The sequence below is a fragment of the Nomascus leucogenys genome, chromosome 4 (genome assembly GCF_006542625.1).
Source record: "Nomascus leucogenys isolate Asia chromosome 4, Asia_NLE_v1, whole genome shotgun sequence".
Lineage (NCBI taxonomy): Eukaryota > Metazoa > Chordata > Mammalia > Primates > Hylobatidae > Nomascus > Nomascus leucogenys.
In genome coordinates this window covers 106,139,371-106,166,775 of record NC_044384.1, presented here as the reverse complement: position 1 = coordinate 106,166,775, position 27,405 = coordinate 106,139,371, and the positions used below count along the sequence as shown (strand labels likewise).

At 41.7% G+C, this 27,405-nt stretch overlaps 1 protein-coding gene across 2 annotated transcripts in view; it reads left to right on the top strand.

Moving 5' to 3' along the window:
• The window catches only part of LARS2 (leucyl-tRNA synthetase 2, mitochondrial), a 163,914-nt gene that overhangs the window by 2,840 nt on the left and 133,669 nt on the right, over positions 1-27,405 (top strand). For both annotated transcript variants that reach the window (XM_030811970.1, XM_030811971.1), the window contains exons 2-3: positions 2,962-3,216; positions 9,036-9,164. In XM_030811970.1, coding sequence (XP_030667830.1) covers positions 2,983-3,216; positions 9,036-9,164 — 363 coding nt within the window. In that variant the 5' untranslated portion in view covers positions 2,962-2,982. The remainder of the gene's footprint in view (positions 1-2,961; positions 3,217-9,035; positions 9,165-27,405) is intronic.

The following is a 27,405-nucleotide window of genomic DNA, read 5'->3' as shown; positions in this document are numbered from 1 at the left end:
GCCATTGCACGATCTCATTGCGACAGTGCGACACTCTGACTCAAAAAAACCAAAACAAAATTCATCTGTGTTTTTATTTTTTATGACACTTTAAAAAACATTCTTATTTATTTTATTTTATTTTTCTGCTTTTCAGATCCAGACCTACAGTTAAAAAACATTATTTAATCTATCTGGGATTTACTCCAGCTTATGATTTGAGATGGGGCTCTAATTTTAAGTTTTTCTCTTATTTGTTGAATAATCTGTTACTATCTAATCTGCTCCTGCTTTTTTAAAAAAATGAACTTTAAATGCTTTTAAATACCCAGATCTGTTTCAGGATTCTCTAGTTCACTGGTTTATTTAAGCAAAGCAGAGGTCATTAGTAAGCCAGGTAGTATGTAAACATTTTTAGAAAGCTTATTCTTGTTGTGTAGACAGAGAGTGTAGACAGAGCAGTTCAAGTCACTGTATTTTATAATTTTGTTGTGCCCTTTTGTTTCTATTTGAGAGGACAGCCCAGAACACTCCTTATGTGTTCTTAGGGGATGCTGTCTAGGAGAGAAGTGGCAAGCATCCATCTATGTGTCCTCTGCTAAACAGGCATTCTTTGGCTTGCAAAGGTATGAAAGTATTGACTTGGCAAGAGAACCATAAAATCTGTGACTTCTATATAATTAGGGAGTTCTAATTATAGCAGCCTAAGCCCTAAAAATATATGCAATTGCCTTAAGTGTACAAAGTGTATGTATATTAGATCAGTCATATGGAATTGCTAACATTTAACCAATTTCATATAGTTCAAATGCCTATAGTCAGATCTATGTACTTTAAAATAGCCAAGCCCAACTAATAGAGAGATTTCTTTTTTTTCTTTTCTTTTTTTTTTTTTTTTTTTTTGAGATGGAGTCTTGCTTTGTCGCCCAGGCTCTGGAGTGCAGTGGCGCTCACTGCACCCTCTGCCTCCCAGGTTCAAGTTACTCCTCTGACTCAGCCACCCTAGTAGCTAGGATTACAGGTGCACATCACCATGCCCAGCTAATTTTTGTATTTTTAGTAGAGAAGGGGTTTTGCCATGTTGGCCAGATTGGTCTCAAACTCCTGACCTCAGGTGATCTGCCTGCCTCAGCCTCCCAGAATGCTGGGATTACAGACGTGAACCACTGCCCCTGGCCTAAGAGAGATTTTTTTTTAAGTCTGTGCTTTATTCTATCCCTGAAGAAGCAAGAGGTGTCTAATGCAGTGAGAACTGATAATGTCAATGACTTTGGCAGACCAACTTGTAAGATGCCCACATTATGTTGCTATCTTATGTGAGTGTGAAACTCACTGTTATAAGCCTATATTGACCTTCCTGGCAACATTTGTATTCTAGTACCTTTGTGAAACAGGCCAAATCCTGATAGAAGTGGAATTTTGAGAGAATCAAAGAACATCAGCTTAGAGTGCTGGGTTTCTTTATTTCTCTCTTCTTTTGAAAAGATCTGTTTTCATCTGTTTTTTCACTGTAGCACTTCTTGAATGCTATTATGCCAGAAGGAGAAAGTTTAGGCTATTTAGTGTAATATTTATATCTTAAATATTTGATAAAAATCTCACCTCAACCCTTTGAATAGCAATAAAACATGAAACTTCTTCAATGAGGTCATTTCCAGAATTTACCTGTGGAAGAAGCCAACGAAACATTAAAATTGGATTTTGAATCACAACTGGATATTCTGGTAGGCCCCAACCTATGAGTTGTATTTAAAAAAATAGCACTCACCGTGACCACATGTTATATATTTTTGTTTCTTATCTGCCTCCCTTATTGTTTGTTTCTTATCTGCTTCTCTACTAGTATGTAAGTGCTATGAAAGAAGGGACTCTGGGCCAGGTGTGGTGGCTCACGCCTGTAATCCCAGCACTTTGGGAGGCCAAGGTGGGTGGATCATGAGGTCAGCAGTTTGACACCAACCTGGCCAACATGGTGAAACTCCATCTCCACTAAAAATACGAAAATTGGCTGGGCATGTTGGTGTGTGCCTATAATCCCAGCTACTCAGGAGTCTGAGGCAGGAGAATTGCTTGAACCCAGGAGGCGGAGGTTGCAGTGAGCCAAGATCATGCCATTGCACTTCAGCCTTGGCAATAGAGCGAGACTCCGTCTCAAAAAAGAAAAAAAAGAAAGAAAGAAAGAAGGGAGTCTGTTTTTGTTTCCTGCTATATCCCCAGTGCTTAGAACAATGTGTGGGCCTAGTGGTACTCAATAAATATTTGGTGGTGGCTCATGCCTGTAATCCCAGCACTTTGGTAGGCTAAGGCAGGTGGATCGCTTGAGCCCAGGAGTCAGAGGTTACATTGAGGTATGATTATGCCACTGCACTCCAGCCTGAGTGAAAGAGCAGGACCACGTCTCTAAAAAGTAAGTAAATAAATAAATATTTGGTAAATGAAGGAGAAACTAAATGAATTAACAGTCTTCTAAATAATGGTTATTTTCTGGTTCAGACTACTGGGTGTATTTAACTCATAGTAGTTCAGAATTTCTGGCCCTCCTGGGAGGCCTGTGTTTAGACCTCTTCTGATATTTGAGCCTAACGCCAACCCAACATGTGCTTGAGCTCTTCTGAGGCTCAAAGACATAGGAAGCGAAGCCTGCTGGAGAGTCCCTGGGCTGGCCCACGGGGAGGGGAGGGAAGGCACTCCATGCCTTCCATGCAACTTGTGAGGTTGCACAGGCGCTGGCCAGCTGATGGTCTCCATTTTTTCCTACAGGATTTTTGCGTCTTTGGTATTAGGGGTTACTGACCCTTTACATTTTCTGTTAAAAAGTTTGTGTTTAGCTCAATTGAATTACTAAAGTATTCTTTTCAGGGAAAGAAATTATTAAGAGTAAGAGGAAAGCAGAGGGCCAGAACACTGGACTGCCGAATGGAAAGATAAGCTCTGGGGAGGGTTTGAGGCAGCTCATAGTGTGCTTTCTGCCCTCTTTTTCAGGGCCTTCTCACCTTCTGAAGAATGGCTTCTGTTTGGCAGAGATTGGGTTTTTATGCCTCTCTTCTGAAAAGACAGCTAAATGGTGGGCCAGATGTCATCAAGTGGGAAAGGAGAGTAATACCCGGATATACCAGAAGCATCTACAGTGCCACGGGAAAGTGGACAAAAGAGTATACATTGCAGACAAGAAAGGATGTTGAGAAATGGTGGCATCAACGAATAAAAGAACAGGCCTCCAAAATTTCAGAAGCCGATGTGAGTATTCTGAGAGATTCTAAGAGGGTAGAGAAGAGAGCTGAAGGTTTGGACCCTGGGGTTAGACTACCTGGTTCAAATAAGATATTAAATATGTGACCTTGAACCAAATTGTTGAATTTCTCTGTGCTTCAATTCTCTTATCTGAGATGGAGAGTGATCACAATAGTGCCCACCTGCACTATTGGGAGGGGTAAATGGATTGGGAGGCATAAATGAGGTGATACAAGAATAGTGCTTACAAGAGTTTCCAATGTGATGGATGCACACATAGTAATATTGGGCACGAGGTATATGGCAGACAGCAGCAAACCAGGTGTTCTAGAGCAACATTTACTAGGGGAAGCTCATCAAAATAGGAGCTCTACCAGATGATGGGTCCTTTGTGGTCCATTGCATGGTGGGGCAGCACACAGGGATCTGGCAGGGTCATATCTGAGACTCCAGGAGAGGCACCTGGGCTCCTCGCTGGCTGCATGTTCTGAGAAGTAGCTGCCTCTTCCCTGGCAATCTTAGCCTCCAACTCTGTTCTGCTGCCTTAGCATCATGGTTTGGGGGATACTAGCCCTTTTACCGTTGTGGTCTGGGGTAGGGTCTAACCTTCAGGTAGCAGCTACACGAGTTAGTGGACCCTTGGCTTCTGCACCAGGTGCACCAGCTCGGCGCTCTACCTGAATTAATGGTGGAAGTATAATACTTGGCTGCAGCCAGTTTGCACAGAGTGCTCTCTGTTCCTTTTCTGGGAGGCCAGCTTGCTGGGAATCAGTCTGGAATGTCTTAACCCTTACCTCTTGATATTGGTCAAAATGACAGCTGGGAGATGTGATTTGTTACATGAAATGTTTGAATCTGATTGGAGTTTTAAATTCTGGTCATCTCTTTGTAGCAGTTATAGTCAAATAATACAAACCGTCTATGTTTAATAAAGAGATTAGGCCCAAGGCAAGCAGCTGAGTAAGTACAGCTGCACAAGACCACACCTCTCTAGACTTGCCTTTTCCCCATCTCCTGATTCGGTCATCACATTCATTCTTTCTGTGAGATTGGTGGTTATGAAAAATGAGTAAGGGGAGGAGAGCTATTTGTGTTAAACTGAAAGATGATTTTGGGCAATGGTTAGAAAGAAAAATTGCTATTTAAAAAGGTGTAGTGTATAACAAGTAAAATGAAATGAAAAAAGGGAAGGTTTGAATGTAATACATAATTTTACAATGAAAGCTTGACTTCTGCCTCATTAGGAAGTGAAAAGCCCTTGTGTCAACATCATCAGACTAATGTAACTTAATGGATTTTTGAAAACAAACTCTTAAGGAGCAGTTTAATTCTGAGTGAGGACAGTAAAATTAGCTTTCTTTTCCCTTTTGGTTTAGATGATCATTTATTGACTTCTAAATGTTTCGACATTGTAGCTTATTGACTTTGTGACATCTCATTCTTCTTAAGCACACAGTTTTTTAAAATGTCAAATGGATCAAAATAAATTGTTTTAGTAATTGGCGAGATAGCATAAGGGGCATTGTGTGTGATCCCCTGGCAGCCCCCTATCAGGGTTTGAATCAAGGAATGGCAAAGCAGAGTGAGCACTCAGTGAGTGAGCCAGAGCCTGGGCTGCAATGCTGGCTCTGCCCCAGGAAACCTGTGTGATCCAGGCCACATCATTTAACGTTTTGGATACTGGGGCTCCTTGCATTGTTTATCTCACAGAATTGTTTTGAAAATCAAATGAGAAAATGTGTGACTGAATGCATTTTACAAACCAAAGTGGTACATAAATAAAAGATACATGAAGATCAGAACATGGTATGTCTATCAGGACCTGAGACTATGACGGAATGCTCATGGATTTTGAAGCATTTATAATCGATCTCTGGTATTAGATTCACTTGAAATCCACTCAAATAAGTTTTTCGAAATGGAATGTCTTGTCATCACCATAATTATCATTTAAAAAATAATTTCCATTTAATGAGCATTTAACCACGTGCCAGGCACTGTCTTTCAATGATACCTCATTTAATCCTGAAACAACCCAGGGGATAGGTATTATTATCCTCATTTTTGGAGTAAGAAGACTGAGGCTCAGAAAAAGGTTTAAGTAATTTGCCAAGACATGGCAGAGCCAGGATTCAAAATCAAATGTGTGTTTGATTCCTGAGCTCGTGCTTTTTCACACAGAAACCTTCTTTTGTCTCACCTTTGATTTACAGTTAGCAAACTGATCCCAAAAGGCAAAAGAATTTGCCCAAGGCCTCACAGCTAGTGACAAAGCTAGGACGAGAACTAGGGCTCCGGACTCCTACTGAGGTGCTCTGTCATCCTCTAGGCTCAGCCACAGCTTCAGAGCGTGATCTATAAAGAGGCAGAAGTCATCTTTCTTCTAAAGTCAAAAGCTGACAAAAATAATAGGACCCACTTATAAAAGCCATCCTTTCCCCATCATTTAAATCTTAATCTCTTTTAAAGGCTTAAATTCTTACACTTTTATATAATTATGAAAATTTCCCTTTCAATCAGATTCTTGCTCAATTATAACAGAAACTCCCCTCATTCCTTCTCTCTTTTCCACCCCCAGATGATAGAACTCATTTCATTGTCACAGAGGAAAATAACTTAATTCATGCAGAAAAGCAAAAGGCAGGGACAGGCAATAAGCTGAATACCTTTTCTGCAATAAACAGAAATCTTCATGAATATTAAAGACTTTAGAAAACAATACTTTTCTATGTATCTTTTATGAACTCAGATTTGAATTTTGGCTTAGCTAGTATATAATTATTCATTTGAATTTGCTATTAATTCAATCTTTATTGAACAAATGTAAAAAAAGAGATGCTAGTAAAGAAATTACAGGTGGAAAATGGGGCAAGATTGTTAAATCAAATATATAACAAACAGTATAATAAAAATAATTTTATGTAAAAACTTTCAAATGAAAAACTAGAAACAGCCTAGATCAAGGATTTTACTGTTTTTCTAGCTCCCAAAGAACTCTTAACAGCCATTTTCCCATATTCCTAAAAATTTCTGAAGAATAAGCCATAGGCCTAATTCATTGTAAGGAGTAAGGCATGAATTGAGTGGATAGTTTTCTTCTGATTCTGCACTAAGTAAAAGAATGGGGTCTTGTACCTCCTTGGAGGGATTTGCTCATAAGCTGAGAGGCTTATCTGCCACTCACTTTCTTAAGGACGGTTATTAAGTTACTGAGTTCCCACCAACCCCTGAATCTCAGGTCCTCTCTCACATTTCTGTGGTTTTCCTAAGAGTTATAAATCCGCAGTTTCTAATTGAAGTGTGTGACCAACGTGTTGCTTTCCATCCTGTTTGTATAAATCCATTGTAGTTGTCATTTCAGCAGTTCCAGATGATTTTCTAATTTGTGTATGATCCAGATTTCTTAATTGTTCTCTTTTTCCCATCTCTTCCTTCAGGCAGCTTAACATTACTTGGTAATTTCTAGAGGATGGGCAGCACAAAGAAAAGTTCTACTCTAGTTTTTGTGGGTTTCTTTTTGCCACTTGCTAATGGTTCCGTTAAAGGTTTGTTTAACTTCTTTGCTGAAGGAAGTTTACAAACTCCTTGGCAAGAATCTGATTTCTGGTTTCTTCTGCTCTACTGATTATATTTGGTTTATGTGTATTATCAGTCATGCGAACACTCAGCAAATAATATTTAAAAACTCCCTCACACATATGTACACAAAAGAAGGGTTATGAATATTCTTTTTTTTTTTTTGGGGGGGGGGGGCATGGAGTTTCACTCTTGTTGCCCAGGCTGGAGTGCAATGGCATGATCTCGGCTCACCACAACCTCCGCCTCCCGGGTTCAAGTGATTCTCCTGCCTCAGCCTTCGGAGTAGCTGGGATTACAGGCATGTGCCACCACACCCGGCTAATTTTTTTTGTATTTTTAGTAGAGATGGGGTTTCACCATGTTAGCCAGGATGGTCTTGATTTCCTGACCTCGTGATCCACCCGCCTTGGCCTCCCAAAGTGCTGGGATTACAAGCGTGAGCTACCGCGCCCAGCGAATATTCTGTTTTGTGTTTGTTTGCATTGCTTCGGGAGAAGCAAATTCTTAAAGAACTGGAGTAAAGTTCTGGGAAGGGAATAAGGCCAGGAAGAAAAAAACAGAAGGCAGAAATAAATAAAAGCAGAAGTTCTGACCCTCAGTGACCAAACAGAATCAATTACCCAGTTACGTGTTGCTCTTCCTTTCTCCCCAGCCCCTGCACCCCTGACCCTGTCATGAGATGATTTAAACTTGGGTGTGGGGAACCCTCCTATTACTTGGGTAGGATTTGTGAAGTTTGCTGGGTAAGAAGTGCTCCATAGGGGCCAGTTATCAGGCTTTTGGAGCACAAAGGCCAACGAACATTTATCCAACATTTTATGAAACTCCTGTTGGCACTGGGGGCAGGCGTGGAGAAAGAGGTGACTAAAGCACAGTTCTTGCCCTTGAACGGTAGGTCCCCCCAGTAGGAGTCCATTCAAGGACTACTATCTTTGTTTGCCTTATCCATTCATGTGTACACTCATGACAACATTCATCATTTTACCAGGGGAAGAATTAAGACGCCAGAAGTCAGTGATCCAATAAGGACTCATTGGCCTGTGTTCCTTCTGTTCAGATACATGTACAGTTGTCTACGTTTCTCATGATGAAGCTGCTTCTTTGGAAGCTGGAGAGTTATATAACCCTGGTCTGCGGCTGCTTATTTATCATCCCTGGAGAACAACAACCTTCTCCCTTTTTAAAAAGATCTTCTCATTACCTTCCCATTTCAACATTTTTGTTGAAAGATAGGCTTTCAATACAATGGGGAAACTCAGGACCCAGATTGGTACCTTAGGATCTTGTTGTTACTGCTAAACCTACGTCAGAATGCAGCTATAGAGAATTTAGGAAGAGACTCCATTTTTAGAGGTGTTACATCTATGTGATTCAACTATTGCTTCTTTGAATTATATGGATATGTTTATGTTATTAGAGCTTCCTTTGGAAAAACAGTTTTTTAAGGACCTAGATAGAAGCTGTCTTAAAAGAGAAGTGTTTTTTTGTTTTGTTTTGTTTTTAGTGGAGTAGCCATTCTTTTATTCCTTTACTTTCCTAATAATCTTGCTTTCACTTTCCTCTATAGACTTGCGCTGAATTCTTTCTTGCATGAGATCCAAGAACCCTCTCTTGGGGTCTGCATTGGGACCGCTTTTCTTTCTTTTTTTTTTCATAGGTTATTGGGGTACAGATGGTATTTGGTTACATGAGTAAGTTCTTTAGTGGAGATTTGTGAGATTTTGGTGCACCCCTCACCCGAGCAGTATAGGCTTTACTCTATTTGTAGTCTTTTATCCTTCACCCCCCTTCCCATCCTTCCCCCCAAATCCCCAAAATCCATTGTGTTGTTCTGATGCCTCATAGCTTAGCTTCCACATATCAGTGAGAACATAAGATGTTTGGTTTTCCATTCCTGAGTTACTTCATTTAGAATAATAGTCTCCAATCTCACCCAGGTCACTGCAAATACTGTTAATTCATTCCTTTTAAAAAATAAGTTTTTAAAAGAGAAAAAAAAAATAAGATATATAGGTAATTAACACTTAGAGGTTGTTTGGCATTATTTTGGACATTCTTTAGCTTAAACCAGGGCTTTGAATTTTGCTTTTTGACATTTTAATTGATTTACATTCTGGGAACAGTCTTTTTAAAAGGAAACTTTTAAAATGTTAAATTATTACTTTGCGTAAAATGCTAAAATATTATGTATACATGCGGAGTTCCCAGAAAATGCTTAATAAATACTCATTGTCATTCTTTCCTAGAAATCAAAGCCAAAATTTTACGTGCTTTCCATGTTCCCTTATCCTTCTGGTAAGCTGCACATGGGCCATGTGCGTGTCTACACCATCAGCGACACCATAGCACGGTTCCAGAAGATGAGAGGGATGCAGGTAAGAACAGGTGCCTGCTGGAGCAGCCCTTGTCTGCCACACGCAGGGTTGGCATGTAGTAATATGTGTTCAAGACAAATGAAGAAAACCAACTTTAGTTAAGATTAGGACAGCTTTGAAGATGGACATGAAAAGCTCGGTGTTTCCTTTTATGGATTAGAAGATACTACAATAAAGCATCTAGGTTAATTGGGGGGCAGCCATGAGTTGGGTGCTGTGTTGGGGTGGAGATTGGATGGGAATGGGGTGAAAGGTAGATACAAATGTGGATAACACTGATAATCTTCCCAGGAGATGCTCACCCATGAGTAGAGAATCATTGTATAAGGAACTGAGGTCAATAGTACAAATACACATCAGTGCTATGAGTGGCAGGTGAGACTGCAAGATATTTCTTTCTGTTCTATTTGATATTTTCCATATTCTTTGAACATGCATTTCTTTTCTTTATTTTTTTTTTTTTGAGACGGAGTCTTGCTCTGTCGCCCAGGCTGGAGTGCAGTGGCACAGTCTCGGCTCACTGCAACCTCCACCTCCCGGGTTCACGCCATTCTCCTGCCTCAGCCTCCCGAGTAGCTAGGACTACAGGTGCCTGCCACCACGCCCAGCTAATTTTTTGTATTTTTAGTAGAGACAGGGTTTCACCATGTTAGCCGGGATGGTCTCGATCTCCTGGCCTCGTGATCTGCCTGCCTTGGCCTCCCAAAGTGCTGTGATTACAGGTGTGAGCCACCATGCCCGGCAGAGCATGTATTTATTTTCTAATGGAAAAAAATAATTTTTTTAAGAAAAGATATTTGGGGAGTAACAACTCTGGGGAGTTGGGGAAAGTGCCACTAAAGAAGGAATATCTGGTCTGGGCACCTGGCTCATGCCTGTAATTCCAGTGCTTTGGGAGGCCCAGGCAGGAGGATTACTTGAGCCCAGGAGTTCGAGACCAGCCAATGTAGCAAAACCCCGTCTCCACAAAATATACAAAAAATTAGCTCAGTGTGATGGCACACACCTGTAGTCCCAGCTACTCAGGAGGCTGAAGTGGGAGAATCACTTGAACCTGGGAGGTCAAGGCTGCAGTGAGTTGTAATTGTGCCACTACACTCCAGCTTGGGCAACAGAGTGAGACGCTATCTTAAAAAAACAAAACAAAACTAATCCCAGCACTTTGGGAGGCCGAGGCGGGCGGATCATGAGGTCAGGAGATCAAGACCACGGTGAAACCCCGTCTCTACTAAAAAAAATACAAAAAATTAGCCGGGCGTGGTGGTGGGCGCCTGTAGTCCCAGCTACTCGGAGAGGCTGAGGCAGGAGAATGGCGTGAACCCGGGAGGCAGAGCTTGCAGTGAGCTGAGATTGCGCCACTGCACTCCAGACTGGGCGACAGAGCGAGACTCCATCTCAAAAAAAAAAACAAAAAACAAAAACAACAACAACAAAAAAAACCTGATATGGGCCTTGAAGGATGAGGTGAAATTTACTGTGAGAGAGGAGGACAAACACCCTTCCTTGGCTGATGTGGGCCATTCCTTTTTACCCCATTGCCTGCTTTTTTTTTTTTTTTAATTTTTTTGAGACAGGGTCTCATTTTGTCACCCCGGCTGGAGTGCTGTGGTTGCAATCACAGTTCACTGCAGCCTCGACCTCCCAGGCTCAATGTCCGACTCTGTCTCCCAAGTAGCTGGGACTATAGGTGCGTGCCACCATGCTCAGTTAATTTTTTGTATTATTTGTAGAGACAGGGCTTCACCATGTTGTTCAGGCATGTCTTGAACTCCTGGGCTCAAGCAATCCACCCACCTCAGCCTCCCAAGGTGCTAGGATTATAGATATGAGCTACCACACCTAGCCCAGAGCCTAATCTTTACTAGCAATCTTTAGCAACACATCATCTTTTAAGATGGGTGTTGGATAATCATAATAACTTCTTTAACCACCTACAAAATATGGCAGTATTGAAGAAGGGCTGAGAGCATGGCCCATTGAACCAAACTGCCAAGATTCAAATGCCAGCTCTTAATACTTACAAGCTGTGTGGCCTTTGAGTAGTTAATTAATTAACCTCTTCAACACCTTGTTTCCTCTCATCTATAAAATAGGGATAAAATAGTACCTGCCCCATTGGCCTGTTATAAGGATTCAAAGAGGATGACTAGGAAGCACTTAGATACCCAACACACAGTATGTAACCAATAAGTATTAGCAATTGCCAGCAGTGGACAGGAACCTGCTCACACCAGCTCCTGAGAGCCAACTATGTAGACCTCTGCCCAATGTTGTGTTTATTAGTCACCTTGGCAGCTTGAAATCTGCCACTGAGGGAGTATTTACACCATGGTAATCAGCAAACCTACAAATCATGGCATTTTCCTCCAGAGAGCCAATTGTTAATTAAACATTTACTGGAACCCCAGTGGCCATTGCTACTGTGAACCTGTCAGGGCCTATACAAATGATATCTGCTGCCTCTCAGTTCTTTATATTTTATTTTAGCAAGGTAAGTGCATCCATTGTCATAACTGGTTTGAAATTTTGTGCTGAGCTGACATTGCCTGCAAGAAGTATTCCTAAAAGAGGGTCACGTTGTAATGTCTTTGTCACTTGAAGAGTTAAATAACTTTATACTACCAAATTCAGAGATTTGTGTTCCACTTTAAGATGGCTGAGGGTGTTTGTCTCTCTGGCTTTTGTCAGATGTTATTTTTCCCAGATAACTGTTTTTCATTATTTCTGCTTTGTTTATTAGAAAGAGGTGGGACAGGCCGGGCGTGGTGGCTCATGCCTGTAATCCCAGCACTTTGGGAGGCCGAAGTGGGCAGATCACCTGAGGTCGGGAGGTCAAGACCAGCCTGACCAACATGGAGAAACCCCATCTCTACTAAAAATACAAAATTAGCCAGGCATGGTGGCCCGTGCTTGTAATCTGAGCTACTCAGGAGGCCAAGGCAGGAGAATTGCTTGAACCCGGGAGGCAGAGGTTGCAGTGAGCCAAGATCGCGCCATTGCACTCCAGCCTGGGCAACGAGAGCAAAACTCCGTCTCCAAAAACAAAACAAAAAAAAAACAAAAAGAAAGAGGTGGGACGGAATGAATTGGCTCTTTGCCTAAAGTACAATTCTTTATCTCACTGTGATAAAGAATTTAGTTGTGATTCTTTAATTAGATTTGTCTTAATTTTTTTTAACTTATGCCAACTTAATTCGGACAATTAGTGAGTGCAGGCAAATTGCCAACAATTAAGCTTTTTTTGTTTGTTTGTTTTTTTTGAGGCGGAGCTTCGCTCTTGTTGCCCAGGCTGGAGTGCAATGGTGCGATGTCGGCTCACTGCAACCTCCGCCTCCTGGGTTCTAGCAATTGTCCTGCCTCAGCCTTCCAAGTAGCTGAGATTACAGGCATCCACCACCATACTCAGCTAATTTTTGTATTTTAGTAGAGACGGGGTTTCACCATGTTGCTCAGGTTTGTTTCGAACTCCTGACCTCAGGTGATCCGCCCACCTTGGGACCGTTAAGCTTTTATAGCAAAACTGTACATTTATGATAGGGTGCAGGGAAGCCTGTTAGCAAAACAGGTGGTTGAGGGGGTTGTAGGTGGGATTCTAATTTCCTTGGATGGGATGAGATGTTACAGAGGAGGCTCAAGGCAGAGCCCCAGGCCCAGAGGAACTGGTACCCTGGCAGGCAGCTCAGGCCCAAAAGACAAGGAGTCCTCCTACCATATCTGAAGCCTAAGGTCTGGCTAGACCCAGAAATTGAACAACCTAGATTTGAACCTACCACTTTCTAGCCAAGTGACTCTGCAGAGTCATTTAATGTCTCTGTGTCCCACTTTCTTAATCTTTCACATAGGGATAACAATACTTTATTCCTCACAGGGTTATGAGGATTAGATGAGATAGTGCTTGTATCTGGCACATAATAATCCCATAATAAGTGATAGCTGTAATTATTATTTATACTGATCTGATTCCTCAGAGCTGCTTAGAAAGGTGATTTGTCACCATTTAATAAATGAATCCTGTAATTCATGTTATCCATCTGTGGCTTGATTTGCTTCTTATGGTTGAAACCACTATTTGTTATTGGTTGATGGTTTCTTAGTCTGTGTGGTCAGCAGATACCTAAGGTTGTCTTTTGGTTTCACAGTTTCAGTTGCTGTGTTTAAGATAACAAGCCCTCTTTTCAGTGTGTTCTCTAGGTTCTCCTGAAATTAATTTCTTATTAATTTTCATAGTTCATATTTAAGTCACAGCATCTCAGATGCAACCACCAAATCTGGTGAAAACTTGTCTGGCCATTTTTAAGTGATGTGGGAAAAGAGAAACAGAAATCTTGGTTTCATTGTCAGTAATGTGAAAGAAAGTCTGTTGAGCTTCCTTGTCATTTTAAAATCTTTCCTGCCCAATGTCAGGATTGGTCCCTGAGATTGAATAGACTTGGACTCAAGATATGTTTAACGATCCTCACTCTAAGCAGGGAAGAAATATCTAATCTGGGCCTGCCAAACAGGGTCTGCCACATGTATTGATTAATTCAGTCAGTAAATAATCATTGAGCACCAGCTTTATTCTCGAATGGAGATATATGAAATAGTTCTAAGGCACACTAAGAATAGCATTATCTCCGCCTCCCAGGTTCAAGCAGGTCTCCTGCCTCAGCCTCCCGAGTAGCTGGGATTATAGGTACACGCCACCATACCCGGCTAATTTTTGTATTTTTAGTAGAGATAGGGTTTCCATGTTGGCCAGGCTGGTCTAGAACTCCTGACCTCAGGTGATCTGCCTGCCTCAGCCTCTCAAAGTGCTGGGATTACAGGTGTGAGCCACTGTGTCCGGCCAGTCCTTGCTGTTTTTCAAAGTCCATTTAAATTCTTACTTCTACCATAAACCCATCCCTCAATTCTCCAGTTCACATTTGTTACGAAATAATTTAGCACTTATAGTCAGAACCACAAACTAGGGAAATCTATATGTCATCCACATGTTGTTTTATCTGCCCAATAATATAAGCTTCTCGGTGGCAGGGAAGGTGTTTCTAACTTCTTTTGTGTTAGCATGTCAAGTTTGTTTTTTTTTTTCTTTTCCTTTATACAAGATGGGGTCTCGCTATGTTGACCAGGCTGGTCTTGAACTCCTGGCCTCAAGCAATCCTCCCACCTTAGCCTCCCAAAGTGCTAGGATTACAGGCATGAGCCACCACACCCAACCATCATGTCAGGTTTTTAATGGTCAAATGTAACTAACATGTTTTTAGGTCTACAGCCTATAAGGTCCTTTGTTCCCAAGGAGTTTATAATCTGATAAGCCTCAACTGTTTGTGAGTTGATTGATTCAATGGATGTTTTTAAAAGCATACAACTCCTTTGTTTAAGTCTGGACTAAGTGTTCATTGTGCATATATAGCCCAGAATAATGTTTCTCAAAGTTTAGAACTCACGTATCCCAGTGACAAAATCCTTGGGCCCAAGTTTGGTAAATATTGAATTAAAAGTTAAACTCTTGTCATTCTAGATGATTACTTGACATATTTAGATGATTATAAATACAAAGGCAACCCCAGACACCCAATTCATGTGCAAGTTCTTGGTGATCCGGTTTATCAATCAGGAAAAATTAGACCATGCTGCTATAATAAACAATCCCCAAATCTTAGTGGCTTAAAACAAGAAAATTTCGTTTCTTGCTTTTGCTACATGCCTAGCAGGAGGGCTCAGTTCAAGGTAGTCAGGACCTGGATGATGGCTATTCTTACCTCAGTGAGTGCCTCCCCATCTCTGTGGCTGGGAGAAGCGGGTATAGTGAATCCCCACTGGCTCTTAAATCTTCCACTTGGACTCAAGTCACTTCCACTGACATGGCCACATCCAACCTCAAAGAGGGTAAAGAATATTCCCATCATGTGCCAGGGTGGTGAGGAGGATCAAAATGTTTGTGAACAGCTCCAATGACCCCATCTAAGGTGATCTAGTTGACCCCGAATATTCTTATCTTGGGTAATCTTTTTAAAAATTATTGATGTAAAAGTATACATTTAGAAACCATCAGGGAGACTAGCAGACTTCTCAACTGGAGCCTGTGGAATTTGAGAAACATTGCTCAGAGTATGAAGTTGTTGCCATCAAGTTTGGCATCCAACCATTTATGCTCTGTAAAAATTTCTCTGTGTGTCCATGATTCTTAAACATTAGGGTGCATAATGATCCCCTGAGGAGTTTGCTAAAAAGGCAGGTTGTGATACAGTCCTGAGTGAGGCTCAGGAATTGGTATTTAAATAAGCATTTCAGGTAGTTCTGATGTAAGTGCTCTCCCAGATTTGACACTTAGATGAATAGAATCGGATGCTCCACAGAGCCAAATGGACATGGTTCTCTAGGTTCGAAAATACATCCCATTGAAATGAGAAGAAAGCTAAAGGTCACAAGCAGCTGAGCAGACACACACAGATTAGATGCGGACTGTGTCTGTAGAGGGGCAGGTGGTTTGCGGGTGATGAATCAATTAGGAAACAGGGGGTTAGTCAAAGCAGTGATGGTGTCTGCCCTACCTGCATCATGGATTTGTTGTGAGGTTTGTGTATGTGAGATGATCACTGAGAAAACCCTCTAAAAACAATATGCAATTTTCAAATGTAACCCAATTAATAGTAGCAATAAAAAGAGAGTCCTGCGGTTTGGATGTTTGAGCAGGGGCCATTTGAAGCCAGAGATAAATTATTCTCTTTCAGTAATCAGAAAAGGCTGTACTGCCAATCGATTTCTTCTTAAACTCATAGAATGCCTGATGACATATTTAAAACTTAGCTCCATATGGTGATTTTGTTGTGTTTTCATATGTTGTATGCACAGATGGTTGGAAAATAAAATTCCCCACCTCCCACCTCGGCTGGTCTCCCCAGCACCTTCTGGTCCAGAAGCCGGGTGATAAAAGCATCAAGGTGCCAAGTCCCCCTCACAGAGTTGGGCTTGGACTAATTGCCTCAGGCAAAAAGCCACCAGGCATTGCCCAAGTAGAAGAGTTTTCTGCTTGGGCCTTTTTGCTATTCACTGCGGAGGAGGAAGAAAATTGAGGCTATGTGTCTGGCAGCTGCATAATCATAATATAATTATCCACAAATATCAGGAAGCAAGGGAAGTTCTTAGCAAGTAAACAATAATGTACGTTCCATCAGTTTTCAGTTTGCCAGTCAGTCAACAAGTGTTTATGAAGTGCCCGGAGAGTGCATAGCATGGCATTTAGTTTTCAAATTTGCAAATCTCTGTAGCATCTGAAAGTAGATAGTGAATTTCCAGGGCATATTCTCTCAGATGTCCTTCAAAGGAGAGAACGAACTGCTGGTCCAGTGCCTTGATTGGAAACTGGCTGATTTATCTGCCTGTCACATCCCTCCACATTCCCTGAGGAGGTCTGCTGCTTTGGGCCTAGGTACTGTCATTTGGTTTTTATAATCTGAAGTATTCACTTGATTTTTGTCCCCCATCTGTAATAATGGTGAGTTATTACACTTGCTAAACAAAATTAAATATTGTGTTTCTCATTTCTTGGGAATAAGAAGTGTTGAACATACTCCAAAGACACCATGACACTCTGAAAATAGCAGTTTTTGGAGAAGCAGTAACCATGGTTGCTGTCAATTAGAAGCTGAATTAGTTTCAAATATAAAATTTTGTTTTGATGAAAGGGAGAGAGAGCTGGTAATCCCTAGGGAACTGGTTGGCCCTTTCATAGTAACAGTTACGCTGCTTCCCTCTCTACTGGGAAGGCAGATGACCAGCTGCCTGGGCTTCCTTCCCTTCCATCGCCAAGCTCTACTCAGTCTTACTTCTTATGTCGGATGAACAACTATCTCTTTGCCTCTTTAAAATAATTCCTTCTTTTAAAAAATATATTTTAAAATTGTACATGAATTTCCATATTCCGCCTATAAGAAAAAGAAATACAATATAGATAAGTCTGTAGTCCCCTTTGGGCACCCATTTCTGCATCAGGCCCCCCCGCCCCCAGGCAATAACCTCTGGCATTTTCCAGGTTATATGCCTTTAGAGCCTTCTCTGTCTGTTATATGGAACTGTGTTTTCTCCTGCATTTCTTTCTTCTACTTATTCTAGTTTGCTTGCCATCCATCCTGCCTGCCAACTCCGAGGCACCAAGGCTCACCCTGGAGCAGGGCAAGGGAGGGCAGAAGACCCCACCAGGGTGTGCCATGGCCATGTGGCTACCGGGCCTCACCCCCTGGCCAGGGCTCTGACCCCTGTGTTTTTGTCATCAGTAACTCCTGGTCTTCCATGGTAATAGCTGGCCCCCACTCTTCTCTGATCTCAAAGTAAGGCAGGTTATGCAGTCCTGCTAGCGTTCTTGCGCTGGTCCTTGACCAGTTTGCTGTTAGATCCATCCCTTGCTTTTTGTACGGCAGAAGGGCTGACTCCTGCAGGTCAGGTTCCCAAGCTGGCCCCCTCCTGGTTTTGAACAATAGGAAATCCTGGTAACAGGAGAAAGGGAGAGGCCAGAAAATTTCTCTCTCTCTCTTTCTCTCTCTCTCTCTGCCCTGGTTTGGTCTTCACTAATCCAGTTCCATCTGGGCAGTCCAGCCTGTTTGAGCTTCTGCAGCTGAGATCAGCCTTTGGGCTTTGTTAACTCTGCTTTCTTACTTTGTCTCTGTAGTCTAGAGATTGTGGTAATGTCCTGCCCTTCCAAACTGCTAGGTAGATTCACCCATTTCCTTGGCTTCCCACTCAACTTTAAATATGTAGAGTATTTATTATACGAACCAGGTGGAAATGATGGTTTTTCAGACTTTGGAAGTTTATTTTATGGATTTCCAAGTTATTGCTACTGGTACTTTTTCTTGATTCCATCTCTGAGTAGTATTATATTTATTATTTCAAAATTATCATTAGTAGTCTTCTGCCACCCTCTGTGATATCACATTCCTATCTTTCCAAATTGACATGATATATATTTCAAAGTGTATTTTCCGTAGATGTTTTTAAAAATAAAATACATGGAAAAAATATTCTGAAGCTGCAGAATGCATTCATGTTCAAGAAGTTAACTTCTAGGAAGTTGAGAGGGTTCAGGTGGGCTCAAGCATATAAATAGAGATGCCAATAATTTATTTTTATTTATTTTTTTTTTTTTTGAGGGAAATTGCCTAGTTAGCACATGTGAGCTGTAAGTTCAGTTCAGTTCAGTTACTTTTTCAACTGTGGATGGATTAAAATAAGTTATGGTGATAGAAAGAAAGGAATTGGAATTTTTAAAACCTAAAAGGAGAGTTTGGAGTTCTTCCCAGTGAATGGATAATCTTGGCCATAGAGAAATCAAGGGCAAGAAAGTGTACCATGTATCTAGAGGTATTTGATCCGGACAGTGCATGAGACATGTACAAGGCTGGCAAAGGAAGCACCTGACCCAGTGTCTTTCACATAAATAGGCCATAACAACTTGACCAAAAAATAGAAGCTGCTGTCTGTGGGAGAAGGGATAAGCTTTGGTATTTTGTAATACTGTTGTAGGTCTTCACTTTGTTTCCCCCTTGACAGTGGTGAATCATCTTATAGAACAAAAGTGAGCTTTGCGCTTGGTCACTGGGCTCTAGGAAACCCAGGGTATAGAAACAAAGAGACCCTTTCCAATTTTGTGGAAATTTGGCTCACGGAGACATTTATTCCAATGCTCTGGCTCATGGTGAGAAGAACAATTCTGACTTCAAGATGCAAAAAGGCCTTCCCACAATCTGATTCTGTTATTCTCTCTAGGGCAAACATTTGGTTTTTTCTTAATTTTTGGTAAGAATCTGAAATATTAAGAAACTTTAAGATTCTAACTTTATTTTCATGGACAGCTTAGATAACATGTAAGCTAAGAATATCTTTCCATGTTAATTCTATCTGAAAACAAAAATAGAAATGAATAAGTATATTATGTAAATCTAGGCTGGTTTTTGTGACAGTCTCTGTATTGCCTTTATTTAAAAGTATGGACGGCACCTAACAGAATGTTAATAGGCAGAAACATTGAATTGGTGCCATTTTGGCAGTTCTGACAAAAAAACCAAGTGGTAATTAAGTTTCCCCCCTTTCTTGTGGAACAGTTACACAACAGTTACATTATTCTGCCAGTGACACAGCCCTAGGAGAATTTAAAGCACAGCTGGAAGCTGCTCAGGTGTTGTCCTTGAAGTATTGCAGAACTTTCTAGTAATACTGCCCATATCCCCAGCATTGGATTCTTTTTTTTTTTTTTTTTTTTTGCTCTTGAAATTTAAAAAGAAAAAGAGAAAGAATTGCAGAACTTAGTAGCAAATACAGAAGAATGTTTGTCATCTATGGATCAAGCAATATTCAAGTGAAAATTGTAGCCTAAACAGTGTTTGTTTTAGTCATGATTCTTGTCTACCATGGACTAAAAACCCAGCTTAGACCAGCTTAAGCAAAAAGGGAGGCTTTGTTTTTACAGATCCTGAAACTCACAGAATCAAAGGAAATGTAGGAGCTGGGCCCACTGGGTATTGGGACTAGGTCCTTGAAGTACAGCAATTTCCCCAGTCTCTCTCCATTTCCTGTTTCTGCTTCTCTCCACATGACAGCTTTATTTTCTCAGACATTTCTACAAGCTAGGGGACAGAGCCACCTGAAGCCCTTATGGCTTCTGACCAAGGAGAAAAGAGAGTCCTGTCCTCCTCCAGTGTTCCGCCTTACTCCGTGCAAGCCTAGAGCTGTCTGGGGAAAGATTCAGGCACTTGCCTCTCTCTCTAGCCAGGGGGATGGGTTTTTAAGATTGGCAGTTCGCACTAACACTATATTAAGTTGGACGCAGAACAGTTTCCTAGAAGGGGAAGATGCTGTTTGAGAGGATGAAACGCTTTGGGTCTGCCACATTTAGTAAGGGGAAAAGAGACCTCAAGTCTCAACTGGATTGGGATATGTCCAGTCAGTTTCTTAAAACTGCATAGAATAGATATACTCAGGGAATGTTAGAATTTTTAGAAAAGACATATATGTACTGCGGGGGTCTAACTCACAGACCCTGACCCAGCAACAAATGAATAACATACACTGACACAGATAGTATGCCTGTCAGTCCAGCTGAGCATCTGGGCCACTTACAGACTCCAAGGAGAGTGCTGTAAAGAGTTGCAGCCGAGGCCCTGACTCACTGGCCCTTACGGCATTTATTCTGCACACATTTAATGACAAAAGCTTTGAGTAAACACCACTATAGGAAAATTGACCTGGTTCCCGACACCCCTAGTAGAGAGCAGTTATGCACCCGAGGTTGATCAAAGGTTGGTCTTAGGATCACATGAGTAAACAAGCTATTTAGATAAACTACATTCCTTTGTACCGACTTTAAGCCATTTACTCAAGGTAAGGATTAGGCAGCTTTCAGCCATAACCCTATCCTGAGACTTTTGCAAAACCTTCCAGCCTTCCAAGAAGATTTGTGTCTATATCCTATAACTTCATCTTAAAGTTTTTCCCACCAGCCTGACTGAACTCCCACAATGCACACATACATATTTTGTACAAAGGTCCCTGATATAATGTTAAATGAAAAAAGATCATAAAATAATGTGTATAATCATTTCTATTTTCTTTCTCTTTTTAAAATAATCTTTTTAACTTTTTTTTTTTGAGGCAGAGTCTCGCTGTCGCCCAGGCTGGAGAGCAGTGGCGCGATCTCGGCTCACTGCAGGCTCCGCCCCCCGGGGTTCACGCCATTCTCCTGCCTCAGCCTCCCAAGTAGCTGGGACTACAGGCGCCTGCCACCTCGCCCGGCTAATTTTTTTTGTATTTTTAGTAGAGACGGGGTTTCACCGTGTTAGCCAGGATGGCCTCGATCTCCTGACCTCGTGATCCGCCTGCCTTGGCCTCCCAAAGTGCTGGGATTACAGGCGTGAGCCACCGCGCCCGGCCTAATCTTTTTAACTTTTTTTAAAAAAATTTATTTTAGGTTCAGGAGTACATGCGCAGGTTATATAGTTATACTCCTGCGAGAGTTTACCTAGATTATTTTGTGACCCAGGTACTAAGCCTAGTACCCAACAGTTGTTTTTTCTGCTCCTCTCCCTCCTCCCACCCACCACCCTCAGGTAGGCCCCAGTGTCTGTTGTTCCCCTTTGTGTCTGTGTGTTCTTATCACTTAGCTCCCACTTATAAGTGAGAACATGTGGTATTTGTTTTTTGGCCTGCATTAGTTTGCTGAGGATAATGGCCTCCAGCTCCATCCATGTTGCTGCAGAGGACATGATCTTGTTCTTTTTTTATGGCTGCATAGTATTCTATGCTGTAAACGTACCACATTTTCTTTATCCAGTCTACCATTGATGGTCATTTAGGTTGAGTCCAAGTCTTTGCTATTGTGAATAGTGCTGCAGTGAACATACGTGTGGATGTGTCTGTATGACAGAACAATTTATAATCCTTTGGGTATATACCCAGTAGTGGGATTGCTGGATCAAATGGTAATTCTGTTTTCAGCTTTTTGAAGAATCCCTACACTAATTTCCACAATTTATGCTCCCACCAAGAGTGTGTAAGCCTTCCCTTTTCTCTGCAAAGGTTCTATTTTCATGAAAACAAATAAGCAGGCTCCTATATATGTGTACATATGTTTGTATGTATGTATTTGAGTGGGGAGATAGATGTGGAAGGAAACAAAGGCTGGTGTTATTGGTTACATCATTGACGAGTAGTGACCAGGAATTAAAAATAAACTTTGCCTTTATTTATCATTGTATTGTGCCATTTCATTTGTTAAATTAAGCTTGTATTACTTTTGTAATTTGAGAAAACATCAACTTACGTAAAAAGAAAAGCAGCCTATTCTGATTGACCCCAGGATGGGTGTGGATGCAGGAACTGAAGACAGTAGCTTGGGATCATCTCAGCCTGGAAATTCAAGGTGTCCCAGATTCCCAAGACTGGGAAATGCAGCATAGGATGTGGAAAGCCAGCCTCCCCTGGGGCAACAGCAAGCTTGAGAGGTCCACAGGACTGCTTGTTCACTAAGCATATATCCCTTACAGAAAGCAGTTTTGAGTGGGTCACATCCACCACCACCTTCAATATGGCAAAGTCTACTGTAGGGCAGAGTCCTTGCCTGGGGCAATTGGAGGCAGGCCCCGTCCTTCCAGTGCACAGATGGCTGCCTTCTGCTGATGGACTGCTCCTGGTCCAATCAGCTGTGGCAAGAACAGCCGGGCTGCTTTTAATTGAAGCACCTGATGGGAATCATTAATTATTCAGGAAAGAAGAACTGCTGGGCCTCTTTTACTGAAAAGGGGGCCAAGTACTTGACTGGCCCTTTGAGCCTGCGTGGTCTGTTCAGTTTGGGTAAGAACTTCCAATGCCTAGCACTAACCTTCTGCAGAGGCTTGTTAGAAGTAACCCACCCTTAGGAATGTACATGTATGTGTGAGGATCTGTGTGAGATTTAGGTATTAATATCTTCCGTCCTCTTGTCAGAAAGCAACTGTATTAAATGTGGCTAAAGAGATGGAGGCTGAAATTGTGGCAAGGTAATCAGTGATGTGCGATGCTGTGAGATGCTAAAGATCAAGAAAGCAGACAGCCGCAGCTGCCACAGCAGCAAGTGCTGCCGTTTATTGGGTGCCTGTGCTGTGCTGGGCACCATGCTAGATGTGCCACAGACATCATGAACATGTAATGCTCAATAATTCAAGGTAGCTGCTTTCAGTCACCATTTATAGTTGAGACTCAGAATTAGTAAGTAATGTGCCTCAGGCTCCACTGATCGTAAACAGGCAGAGTTAGATTTAGCCCTTAACAGGCTCCTGGAGAACAAGCCTTTGTTAGCATTTCCTATGCACTAGCCGAAGGAGTAAGAGCAGCTCTATTTTAGAGAGATGGTCTCAGTTCTTTAGATGGAATTGTTTCATCAGACTACTAAAAATCAACTTCAAAAATATTAATGTGCATAGCGGAAGTATGCCTTTAAGGTAAGTGACTCCAACCACTGGAAGGGATATGCCTGTTCTCTTACTGCTGCCTGCTAAGACAGGGGCTTATGAGAGAACAGATCTGGCAACTGGGATTGCAAGATGCACCTAGGTTGGGACACTCTGAAGTGTAAGTGCTTATGGGACCTGAGGCAGAGGTGGCCAGTGGGTAGTACTGGTGTGCTTGTGCTGGACATAAAGATGGAGGAAAACTCCGGGTGCTCATATGCAGGTGGAAGTGTGGTTCGCTGCAGTCTTTCTGGGGATGCCATTTGGCTGTAAATGTCAAATGTCTTAAAATTTTTCATACCCTTTTACCCTGTAGTTGCACTTCTAGAAATTTTTCTAAAGGAAATGTTAAAAGTATATACAAAGATTTATGCCCCAGAATGTTCATCCTGGCCTTTTTTATAATGGTGAAAAATGGAAATAACTTTTAGGAAAACAAATATAGCTGGTCATTCAAAGCAGTCACTAACAGGCTGCATTGACAGCATGTACAGTGAAAAAACAGGAGATAAAAATACATATATATAAATAATATATTCTCAATTTTAAAACATTGGATACAAATTTACCAGATGTAACTGGTATGTGTATGGCTGTATGGTAGAATAACAGGTGAGTCTTATTTTCTTCTATTTTTCTCTACTTACCAAATTATGGTGAATATGTAATTACGGAAGAAAACAAGACCTATTTCTTTAGTTGAAAATGTCCCATTCTGATATGCCTGTGTGGTGAGGTGGTGCCAGTAAGTGCCTCTGAGTATTCGTCATTATTTTAAGGAAATGTGTGCGAACATAAGCCCACCTTCTCTGCATGATCAAAAAGCAAAGTAAGGGGCCAGGGGCAGTGGCTCATGCCTGTAATCCTGGCACTTTGGGAGGCAGAAGGATAGCTTGCAGCCAGGAGTTCGAGGTTACAGTGAGCTGATCGTGGCGCCACTGCACTTCAGCCTCGGCAACCAAACAAGACCCTGTCTCTTTAAAAAAAAAAAAAAGGGGCAGCAAAATAAAAACTTATCCCAGGTTGACAGCCCACGAACTTGATAGGAAATAAGAGAGTCAACTGGAATGGGCTGTTTTCTATAATAGAAGTATCAGAGTCTTCTTGGTCAGTCCTTCCCCACAGGCAGGCTTCAGAAAGAAGTGGTGTCTGTGGTTGTGTGGCTGGATTCAGTTTCAGAGAATGGTAGGGGACTGAATTTTGTAAGCAGTGTGTCTTTCCTGACAGGGGCAGGGAGCCTGGCTTCCTGAGAATGTCCCCTGATGCCACAGCAGATGTGTCAAACCGTTTTTCCTGCTCATGGCATGTAGTTAGTTTGAGAAAACTTGATAGTGAAGCTGCCAGCTCAGCTGTAACTGGCCACTCATTTGCAGACAGGAATGCCTTACTGGCCTGTGCTTGCTTAACGTAATTGCTTCTTTTTTTTTTTTTTTTTTTTTTTTTGCAATTCTTTGAAGTTTATTGATACTTGCTTCATATGGCCCATATTTGGTTAAAATTAATAATGTACCTTGTGCACCCAAAAGAATATGTGTTCTGCCATTGTGCAGTAAAAGGTCATGGTTAGTTATATAGGTGTAGATAGATAGATGGTAAATAGTTCATAGATAGATTGGATTTTACACTACCTTCATAAATAACACAAATGTGCATATTAATATGCACTCATTCTTTGACCTCTATTTTTTTTCCAATGATTTTGCCAAATTTCTTTTTTTTTTCTTTCTTTTTTATTATTATTATACTTTAAGTTTTAGGGTACATGTGCACAATGTGCAGGTTTGTTACATATGTATCCATGTGCCATATTGGTGTGCTGCACCCATGAACTCGTCATTTAGCATTAGGTATATCTCCTAATGCTGTCCCTCCCCCCTCCCCCCACCCCACGACAGTCCCCGGAGTGTGATGTTCCCCTTCCTGTGTCCATGTGTTCTCATTGTTCAGTTCCCACCTATGAGTGAGAACATGCGGTGTTTGGTTTTTTGTCCTTGCGATAGTTTACTGAGAATGATGGTTTGCAGTTTCATCCATGTCCCTACAAAGGACATGAACTCATCATTTTTGGGGCTGCATAGTATTCCATGGTCGTAATTGCTTCTAGGGTACTCACTCCTGCTGGGCCACAGTTGCTTGAACAGTCAAATAAGGGATTGAGGGGTAGGGGATATATCTCAAAAGCTTCTTTGTGCTTGAAGATTTGTGATTCCTTGTTCTTTGGAGAATGAAAATGTCTTCTAGAAGGTGATTAGAGAGCAGTACTCTTTAGAAATAATAATACTGGTGGCTAACATTATATACAGCACTTTACTGTGTGGCAGGCACTATTCTCAGTACTTTTCTTAAATTAACTCATTTAATCTTCACAGTGATCCAATGAGGTAGTTATGCTATCATCCCCATTTTATAGATGATGAAACTGAGGAGAAGAACCTACACATGGAACATTTCTTATACCAAAAGCATAGCTAGTGGTTTGCAATTAATTTAAAAATATTGGCTATTTTAGGCCAGGCTCAGTGACTCACTCCTGTAATCCCAACACTTTGGGAGGCAGAGGCAGACAGATCACTTGAGGCCAGGAGTTCGAGACCAGGCTGGCCAACATCGCGAAACCCCATCTCTACTAAAAATACAAAAATTAGCCTGGCGTGGTGGTGTGTGCCTGTAATCCCAGCTACTGGAGAGGCTCAGACAGGAGGATCACTTGAACCTGGGAGGCGGAGGTTACAGTGAGCCGAGATCACACCATTGCATTCCAGCCTGGGCAACAGAGCAAGACTCCGTCTCAAAAAAAACAACAACAACAACAACAAAAATATATATATATATATATATATATAGAGAGAGAGAGAGAGAGAGAGAGGCTATTTTAGAAATTAGTGTAAATGATGTATAGGGCTTGGTCCAAAGCCTTACTTTTATCTGGTCTCAAAAGTTACTCTCTGGAATACCTTTTCTGCTGCGTTCCTGTGTATTTTTCTTAGTTTTCATCTATCTGGCTGTTTGGGTAGAGGTGGGGGTTTCCCTTCCTTACTGGTAGGGAAGAAAGGGATGAACTTCAGTACTTCAGTAGTTGGGCATGGTGGTGCATGCCTGTAATCCCAGCTACTCAGGAAGCTGAGGCAGGAGGATTGCTTGAACCGAGGAGACGCTCCAACCTGGGCAACAGAGTGAGACATTGTCTTGGGGGAAAAAAAAAAAAAGAAAGGGATGAACTTTAGGAAGAAATGGGGAGTGGGCCTTTCGGAAGAGTGTTGCTTCAATCAGGGGAGAGATAGAGATAGAAGAAAGAAGTGTGAAACTCTCATGTCTGGAGCAACCTGGAGCAGGGTGCTGAATTATGTACATTAAAGAGGGACTGTGTGCCAAATTCAGGCAAGCCGTGAGAAAGGGACAGGTCCGGGCCACTGAGGAGGGTTGGGATGAACTTTCTTAGGTCTGGGTAGAGCTGGGACTGCCTAGAGCCGCCAGTGTGGTCATTATGCATGTCCTCTGCAATGCTGTCCAGTAGGGCTTTCTGCCATGATTTGAATATCCAATATCTGCACTATCTGGTTCAGTGTCCACCAGTCATATGTGTCTGCTGCACACTTGAAAGGTGGCTAGTGAGACTGAAGAACTGCATTTTTAATTTAATTTTAATTAAGTTTAAATGTAATAGCTATGTGTGGCTAGTGGCTATCATATTGGACAGCACAGCTCCATAAATGAAAAATACTAGCCAGGCGTGGTGGCTCACGCCTGTAATCCCAGCACTTTGGGAGGCCGAGGCGGGCGGATCACAAGGTCAGGAGATCGAGACCATCCTGGCTAACACGGTGAAACCCCGTCTCTACTAAAAATACAAAAAAATTAGCCCGGCGTGGTGGCGGGCGCCTGTAGTCCCAGCTACTTGGGAGGCTGAGGCAGGAGAATGGCGTGAACCCAGGTGGTGGACCTTGCAGTGAGCTGAGATCACGCCACTGCACTCCAGCCTGGGTGAAAGTGCCAGACTCTGTCTCAAAAAAAAAAAAAAAAAAAAAAAAAAAAACTGACATGAGCATTTTGAAAGCCTATACATTGTGTGTGTGTGTGTGTGTGTGTGTGTATATATATATTTGAAACTGAAAGAAACTCTTTAAAATTTCAGAAAAACAATTTGGGTTCAACATAGAGACTATAGAAAAGAAGAAAATAAAAAGTACTCATGAAAACACCTCCTCAGAGGTAACTTATTGGTACTTTGCATATAACCTTATAAGTTGTCTTCTATGATTATGTCATAGGTAGCCAGCTGG